Genomic DNA, 9,824 nt, shown 5'->3' on the forward strand with positions numbered 1-9,824 from the left:
ATAATACAACTTCAGGTCACTATAAAAGTCGTGTTGAGCATAACGACTTCTAAATGAAAGTCGTGATAGTGTAACACAACTTCTGGTCAGAAGTCGTAATGATATATCATGACTTCTGGATGGCCTATAACGACTTCTAGTCAATATAGAAGTTGTTCTATGCCAACTTGACTTTCCACAGAAGTCGTATTTCGGTATCATGACTTCTGAATTGTGACAAAATGTCTCACACAAGTCGTAATTTGTTATAACCACTTCTAAACTGTAACCAAAGGCCTCACAGAAGTCGTGGAAGTCGTATTTTAGTATCACGACTTCTAAACAACAATGGTAGTCAGTCATGATTTTGACATATGATATTATGGATCATTCGATCCAACGGCTAAAAAAACAGTTCACTTGGAAGCGAACTAACTTACGGTTTGCATGTTAGTCGCCACTTTTCAAGAGATATGGCAAGCCTCATAAATGTAAAACTTCAAAATTTCACATGTGATCCTTGTAGCTTATGAATTTATTGAGTGTGTCGCTTAAATTATTATCCTTGAAGTACCTTATTCTCCCTAGAGAGAGCCTTCAATGTCTGTAACTCAACCTCATGGATAGAAGAATTCTTAAAATCCCTTCAACCAACCACGAAGGTGAATAGACTATGTTAGAAGTTGTAACATATTCCTACATTGATCTTTCATGTATGAACTCGGTTTGCATAGAACCCCATAAACCTCTTATACTATATTTATTCCTAGGTTTGTCTTCGCTGGTGTATCCATTTAACTTACACAACATTCTTATTAGTGTTATATTAAACTTAATCTCTTATTAGATTTTTTAGACCAACATTTAATCTCATTCAATTTTGTGGGTTTAATATATATGTAGTTAAATTTTCATATGAATATGAGTATATAACCCTCAATTCTCAATTCTCAATTCTCAATTTCATCTAAAGCAAATTCTCAATTTCATCAATGCTGCATAAAATCAATGGTTTATATAACCCTCTTATTCGATCATTTATATGATGAACCAAAAATACTTATATTATGTGACATGATACAGTATCGTCTCATTTTCATTTAAGTGATAGAATTAGTCAGTGTATTGTTACATTTACATTTGATATACTTTGTTTTACTTTTACTTAACATCTGATTGTAGAAATGCTTTTAAAGTTCTAAGAATCATAGTCGTAAATGTGAGACTCCCATATTTGAAAGAAAATTACAAAGAAAAGGATACCTAGGCAAATAACATGACCCACAATTTGAAATTGTGAAGGATTGTGACTTTTGAATCACACCATTTTAGGTGAGAATGTAAAATTGTTAGTGTGAACTGACTCTGCATCACTTTTCTAGTAATGTGTTAAAAATGAACAAATATCATCTCTATTAATAGATGGACAAATGTTTGCTTCTCCCTTTATTTTTAAAGACAAATGTGTAATCTCATTGTAATTAAAAGTATAAATGTGCCATTAAAAATTATATTTCCTTATATTTTTTGAAGCACTAAAATCCTAACTCATTAAAAAAACATTACTAACTCTTAAAAACTGACAACGTGTTAAATTTTATGGAGTAATTAGAAAAAAAAAAAGTAGTTCATGACAGCTGTTTACAAAAATCATAAAATTTTGGATGGTTTTGTAGACTTTCCCTTTTTTATTTGGAGCCTTCCACATTTTTAAAGTCACGTGCAAGTCTGTTTTATTCTTCTAATCTCTCCATCAACATTTGCAGCAAGTATATTGCTTCTGGCCGATCTCACATTTGTACAAACCAAATTAATTATTTGTATTTTGAGTCTCCATATTAAAAATGGACTTAGGTTTTTGTAATATGAGTCTCTTGGGCTATATCAATTAACTAAATCTTAAAAACCGTTTGATCTTCTAGTGTAAGACCTTATTGAATCCCCAAATATATTAAAGGTCAAATGTTCAATTTCAGAGATCGACATTTGTTAAAAGAGACACTCACATACCCAAAAAATATTAATTTCTTACTTATAGGGTGATGAAAAATCTTTTGTTATACCAAAAATAATCATATGTTAAAGCTATACAATATCGCTCATGAGCTTATCTCCCTTAACCTGATATCCTTTTTTTCACTTATATCAAACTCATTAAACAACTTCATAGACCACATACATTTTCCTACTAGACCTTTCCATGTCTTCATTTAGGATCAACTTCTCTAAATTATATTTTGCTGAAGGGTACAAATCATGACCATGAAATCAGATGTTAATAAGTCTACAAAAAAACAATTCTACATTAAAGCACATTATGCTCTAAAATAAAAAGAAATCAAATAAGTGCCTTCTATGAATTTAACATGTATATACTAATAGTGTATATATTTTTACACTATCAGCAAATCATTCATCATCCAAATGTTAAACATCATATCTCTCAAACATAAATAATACAAATCAATTGTGAATCATATGCTAACAATGTAAAAAACTTTATACTGACAATGCATAAATATTTCCTCTTGATATCACAATTTCTATCTTGCTTTTCTCTCCTATAATACTGTACAAAGTTGATTGTACAAAAAAACACATGTTTCCATTTCAAATCTCTTCTATCCTTCTTTTATCTTAGACTATCAACTTATGTAATAAAATACCTCAGCTATAAACCTCATGCCCTCCTTTAATAAGACCACAAAAGTAACTCTCCCATCTTCCTTGAGATGGTAATCAAGACTTCACCTTTAACAACCCTATAAATACTCCACCCAACTATGATACTTAATAGAGAAAATGATAGGTAAAAGTTTTTTATATTATTATTGTATCATCCACCATCGATTCTAAATATAAGTAACAAAATGAACGGTAAATGATATATTATATGTGTATAAATATTTACACTGACAATGCATAGATAATATACTCTAGAGCTTTCTTACTATCTAGCAGCCTTGTAATTTGGCAAGTTTATTTTTAACCCTAACTCAAGACATTATAGCATGAACATTATCTTGTAAGCTAGCATGGACAGCCCATAAAATGAGCCATCAGCCAAATCCCAGTTTTCAATGTCGAATGAGTTATAAAATTTTGAAGAAATAATAGCACACCACCAAGATAAAAGTAAATCCATTATTGAAAAGATACTTGAAATAAAATACAGTAATACACCGAACATAAATCAGAGTGGCGCAACCATGATATGTAGGGAGGGCATGATGAAGGCAAGAACAAAGTGATATAGAAACTTAAATAGATATAAGTGCTGCAAATCAAACTTAAGAGAATTCGATTAATATCTGGGAGAGCAGATGTCTAATGGTACAAGAGCCGAAGATTGAGTAATATCTTCCGCCTTGAACCTCCGCCACACTTACTCTTCCTCTTCTGCCTCCTCCAGCCAATTAACAAAGGGTTCGAGTGCCTTAGTAAAGTTTTGCCTGTACCAGTTCCAAATAAAGCAATTGTGAGTAATAAGTTTAGTAGCATGAGGAGTTAGCCACAGTTTGAAGTAAATGGGATTTTTATAAGAGAGAATGTTCACAAAAAACACAGACCTGCCCTTGGTGTTTGTTCCTTTTCGGAACCAGTGAAGAATGGTATCCTCGGCCAGCACATCCGCCTCATAAAGCGATCTAACAATCTCAGGGAACAGCTTCACCAATCTAGCATCCTCATAGCATTGCATCTGTACTTTGTACAACAGTTCCAGCTCAAGCTTCCCAGTGGTGCAGAATGTATTCAACAGCTCAGACCAAGTTTTTACCTTCATCGTAAACACATCAGTCTTTATCAATAACTTTGACAATTACATGATAATAAACTAATTGATACAATCATTAAAACAAGTCAAAGTGAGCATGTGTTGTGTTAACACTGGTTCAGATTAGGAAGAAGAACAACAACAGAGATTTGAAAGATACCTCTAGGATCAGGAAACCCTAGATCCCAATTTTATTCGATTATGAGAGAGAAGAATGATTACAGAGAGAATTCCCCACTGATTTCCCTGAAATCAGTTACACTATTCACAAATTTCTCCAAAAGTGTGTCTAACAACTCCTAACTTTCTATTTATACTTTTCCTAACTAACTACCTTTTGGAAAGGTAGTTATTTTCTGTTATTGCCTTGTTGGCGCCTCACATAAACCTTCGTAATAAGAGGTTTATTCCTCATCCTTATTCTATCAATACTCGTGTTAACACTGGTTCAGATTAGGAAGAAGAAGAACAACAAAGATTTGAAAGATACCTCAAGGATCAGGAAACCCTAGATCCCAATTTTATTCGATTATGAGAGAAAGATTACAATGAGAGAGAAAAATGTTTACAGAGAGAATTCCCCACTGATTTCCCTGAAATCAGTTACACTAATCACAAATTTCTCCAAAAGTGTGTCTAACAACCCCTAACTTTCTATTTATACTTTTCCTAACTAACTACCTTTTGGAAAGGTAGTTATTTTCTGTTATTGCCTTGCTGGCGCCTCACATAAACCTTCGTAATAGGAGGTTTATTCCTCATCCTTATTCTATCAATGTCTAATCTATTTTACAAATATTCTTTGGTATGGTTGTCATGCGCGTTAGTTAACATCTAATTCACCGCCACTCAACTTGTTAAGCGGTATTCAGATAACTGTATAAACTTTGAAAACACAATTGTCATAAGCACCTCAGGTCTTTGTTGAAGATGCATGCATGTCAAAATCGAAATTCAACATGCTGAGAAAACATAAAGATATTCAAACCATAAAAACAAGTAAAAGCCAACACGCATTGAAGTATGGTCCAGTCATGAGTCATGACCTCATATCATGAAAAATGAATTTTCAAAATTCGCTACTTGAGACTGTTTTCTGTTTAATAAACCAACTACACAAGGCCAAAGTTATCAAAGGCAAAAGTTCCTAAGCAAGCAAATACAAACATGCATAAAATCTAAAATCTACCTGGCGCAGGGCTGCATTTGAATTCTGTTGCTGATTTTTCCCTGACCACTGAACAGCGTCCATTAAAACATCCCACAATACTCGCACAACCTCAATGTCTGGCAATTTAGCATCTCTAACTTGCAGCTTCACAGTTTCAATGACTTCAGATATATCAGCCTCCTCTGTAATCTGTGTTGTTAAGGCAGACTTCATTTCCTTAAGTTTCACCTCAAATATTTTCTTTTCATTATACTCCACCAAGGCCACCAGTCCTTCCTTGCTAAAACATTGATAATGAATAAACATCTATAAGTTCCAACATAATCATCAAAACAATAGGGAATGATAAACATTAGAGTTTAGTACAATTTTTGCGTATAAAATTGTGAGAGAAAAAGAAATTGGATGAATATTAAATAAGATTAAATCACCCGAAGAAATATATGCTTAAGTATGCCCACTTTAGATGATCAATTTGTCTATGTGTCTAATTGATAAAGTAGATTTAGAAACAAGCTTCAGATACCAGAAAATTGGTGCTTGCATTTCAAGGTATGGTTCCAGGCTGCAGTTCAGGCCATGAGAATCCTATTCAATTCAATTTCTTTGCCAGAAATAAAAAAAGAAACTGTGTCCTATGGTGTAGCAAAAATGTTTAGTGAACCCCCAGCAGCATATTAATTGAGAATTGCATCTCAATTTTTTTGAAGCCAATGGCTTAGACATATATAATCAACCATCAACCATGCTCTACAAGGCAAGAATATAAGGCACTCTCTAAACAAGGTATCCTTAGCAATAATAAGTAAGACTTACGAGAAATGTTCAGAGAAAGACTCATTAGATCTTTTTGCAGGGGGGAAAATATCCAAAAGATTATCCTCAACTTTTCCCCTTTTCAGAATTGAAATAAGATCATCAAGGCTGTTGTCAATCAGATACTCCTTAAAGAAGTCAGTCATAAATGACAGAACTAGCCCTTTGGCCACAAGGTTATCTTTAAGAAGTGGTTGAAACACAGTCTCTGGCGGAAGACCAGACAACTTCTGGGAGAATGCAAGTGCTGTGAAAATTGCCAACTTTTTCCTCTCATTTTCCTCGAAAAGTTCCAATGACTGAAGGAATTTTCGCATGACATTTTCCAGGTTCTTGATGAGAAACGGCCTTCGTCGCAAAATCTTCTGTATGTAAATAACAGATGGTAAGATGAATTCACGCTTGGGCTCACACTCTATTATAGAGTAAGGATGGCGCTCCCCCTCATCAGGCTTGGTAGTTCCAGGTTGTGTACGACAGCCGATGAAAACAACCTACATTAATGCAAAATTGAGATTTAAATGATCTATAGGACATCTATGAGTGACATCATCTGACAGTAAAAGATTAAAGGACTATTGAAAACATCAAAATTAGAAGGCCTGATATGCTTTTGTAAATGGAATAAGAAAGCTAATGACATGATATTATTCAATGTCTTCAACTATATTCAAATCCTGCAACTATGATCAGTTGTTAATTTTAGTCAAATTATTCTCGTTAGTGAAGGAAGAAAAATAGCCCTTTGTTGCTGAAGAATGAGAATCACATTTAGGATTTTAGGGTGACTAAGGTGTCTATGCATAGATTGAGAAAGTCTTGATAATGCGGATACCATCTAAGCATGTCACATCACAATAGCTATAAAACTATCAAATCATGAATGTGAATAATGCCATAAATATGCTTCTAATTGCATCTACCTACAACGAAATCAAAAATCAAAGATCAACATAGAAAAAGTCTTCTGCTAGTTTAGAAGGCTTGCCTCAAAAAAGGTGTCACCGTATCTTGAGAAGTTAAGGTCTGAAGATTCAATGCTCTTAGCAATAAGTTCCTATGAAGATAAATTAGTAAATCAGTTTCATGAAGCTATCAGAGCAAGAAAGTGTGAACCAATGCAAATGGTCAACAAAATAGTAGGGTCTAAAATGCCAGCAGTAATTACCAGATCACCAGCATTATCCAAATAAATCTGGACCACTGCATCCGAGAATGCTGCAGGGTCCAGCGGCGCTGCGATATTCCGTTTGCGGGTCTTAATCCGCGTACCACTATTGAGATAAACATAACAAAAGATAAGCATCTTAATACAAATTATACATTTACAAGAAATAACACAACGATAGAAGCTGCATGGAAAAACAAGGCCGTAGTATAATTGAAAGAAGGATCATAAAAATCAACTGTTTTCTTCCCTTAATTTGTAAATCTCTCAAACAATTAGTTGCTACCATTAATTAATGCCTTTGATATATGAATACTTACCCGAGAGTGGGTCTCTCCTTCGAGCTGCAACAAAAGGAACCATGATTAGTTTCTAATTATATATAAAAAATGGCGCCCAGTGCACAAGCCTCCCACTTAGCGGGGCCTAGGGAGGATAGATATACGCAGCCTTACCCCGACAAGTGGCTAAACAACAAACTTATCGTAAGCTCACCCTCTTAGTTTCTAATTATATACAGTAAATTAAAAAATCAATTGCTAATTTACCAACCAATTACACCCGATGTCAAGAAGCTATTTCACTAGAAACCACACTTCAAGAACACTACAATGATAGTATTTAAGGCTTTATCTAATGCATATCCAATGGCACATTTTAAATCACCTAATTTTGCATTGTTGAAAATTGATGCATTTATAAAATTATAAGTATCGTTTCGAGCCAAATTTACCCGGTGAAAATATGTCAAAAATAAGATATTTCAAAAGATTTAAATTAACGCCTTTGATGAACTAAATACGTTGAACCAAACAAGGACTAAATCACTATGAAAACAAAAAACGATGAGGGAAATCCGGATCTAAGAGAATCACAAAAGAAAGAAGAAAACAAAAATGAAAATTGCTGATCCTTTTTAGTAAAAACAAGGTATCCATCCTCTTTCAGATGCGTCTCCCAACAAGTCTTACTCGCATTAATCAAAATATATTTTCGTCTAACCCGTGATCTAGTGGGTCTTACACCAACAAACACTTTTTTGTTGATAATTCCTGATCTAATAAGTTAATTTAAAAAAGGATTATACTTTGAGTATTTTTGTCGTTGCGAAAGAGATCGATCACGAGGAACCATGGTTTAGATCAGTGGAAGGAGAAATGAAGCAGTAAGGCACAACCCAGAAAGAAAAAGAAGATTACCTCATAAACCAAGACGAAAAGGGATCGGAAGATCGGTGTCTGCTTATTGAAGAGAACGAGGAAGGAAGGGAGAGAAATGAAGAGAGAGAGAAAAACAGAAGGAAAAGGAAAGGAGGAATCCAAACTGAGTTTGGGACTTTGGACACCTATATTTATCTATTTATTCTATGTTATTATTTATTTACTTAGTATTAATAACTAATTAATTTAAATAATAATGAACACTAGTGGTGATAGGCACTTCGTGCCTGCTAGCCCATATTCATACTTTTACAATATTAATTCAAAATTTATATATTTTATTTTGAAGAATTAAAATATTTTTTTGTATTGAGTATACTTTATATTTAATTTTTTATTGGAGATATTTTATATTATAATATTTTGTTTTATTATAATGCTAGAGAGGTGGTTAATAGGTTTGTGGTGATTACATATTTATATATGATTATATAGTTTTTTTTGTAGAAATTAAAAAGTTTAAGGGTAAAATAGGAAAATGAAATTATACCATGGTAGTTATTTCATGTTTTCCCTTTATATATAGTATAGATATTAAGAAAGAGTTATTAGTGGAGGGGGAGAGAGAAGCACGTGATTATATGCTGGAAATTAGTTTTGGCCTTTAATAAGATGGAATTGGGAGAAGAAGGAAAAACACTAAACTATTATATTTGAGGGGACCAAAATAGTTTCGAAAGTTTCAATCAAATAACTATGACGATCAGTGGTCATCTTGCAGTGTAAATTCTACTAAGTGAAAGATTCATAGATCACCAAAAAAAAGTTTATAGAAGAATCGTTGTTCAACTCGTATTGATCAAGGAAGGAGGATATTGGGTCAATGAGTCGAGTTGGACATGTTGACTTGATTTGTATTAAAATTTTAAAAATTTATAAAATTAATTAACATTATTTAATAACTTTATACTCTAAATTTAAAAACATTATCATACCTAATTAAATAACTTATAAAGAAAATTTTACTATTTTGAAATGTAATAAATAAGTTCAAAACATCCTCCAACAATATATTTGTGATACTTTAATTGCAAAAGAACGAATAATAAGTTTAAAATTTAATTAGACGATGAATATTATCCTATATAAGTTAACAAATGACAAATATGACTATAGATAAGTTAAGAGTAAATTACACTGACATCCTATGAGTTTTAGTGAAATTATACAAACCATCTCTCATTTTTACACAAAACCCCCTAATTTTTACACTTTCAGTATACTGATCACCCCTGCATGAGAAATAAATGTAATTTTTTAAACAAAAAATATGATAAATACAATTAAGTCAAACAAAACATGATATATTGTGGAGACAAATCCAAATAATGTACAAATCAATTGATCTTTATTATTTTTTGTTACAAAATGCATGAATAATTCCAAAGAAATATTGTTTAAATCACTCTTATACTATATCGTAACGAACCAAAAATGATAAATATGTATTAACTCATATATTATTTAGACTTGTCTCCACAATATACCATGTTTTGTTTAACTAAATTGCATTTATCACATTTTTTATTTTAAAGATTACACTTATTTCACGTTTAGGGTTGGTCAGTGTAATGAAAGTATAAAAATGAGGGGAGTTTGTGTAGGTGTAAAAAATTGAGGGTGGTTTATGTAATTTCGCTAAAACTTAGGGGTGTCAGTGTAATTTACTCGATAAGTTAAAAACATTTGATTTTT

The 9,824-nt window shown here is 32.5% G+C and overlaps 1 protein-coding gene across 1 annotated transcript; it reads right to left on the reverse strand.

The window, feature by feature from the left end:
- On the reverse strand, positions 3,106–8,245 carry LOC109325634 (basic leucine zipper and W2 domain-containing protein 2-like). The gene is made up of 8 exons (XM_019558107.1): positions 8,109–8,245; positions 7,230–7,253; positions 6,910–7,015; positions 6,730–6,798; positions 5,742–6,235; positions 4,944–5,205; positions 3,549–3,757; positions 3,106–3,431 (listed from the first exon to the last, which is right to left on the reverse strand). Exons 1-8 carry the CDS (start codon positions 8,111–8,113, stop codon positions 3,365–3,367), a joined length of 1,236 nt encoding a protein of 411 aa, XP_019413652.1. The 5' UTR covers positions 8,114–8,245; the 3' UTR covers positions 3,106–3,364.

The sequence above is a fragment of the Lupinus angustifolius genome, chromosome LG13 (assembly GCF_001865875.1).
Source record: "Lupinus angustifolius cultivar Tanjil chromosome LG13, LupAngTanjil_v1.0, whole genome shotgun sequence".
NCBI classification, from domain to species: domain Eukaryota; kingdom Viridiplantae; phylum Streptophyta; class Magnoliopsida; order Fabales; family Fabaceae; genus Lupinus; species Lupinus angustifolius.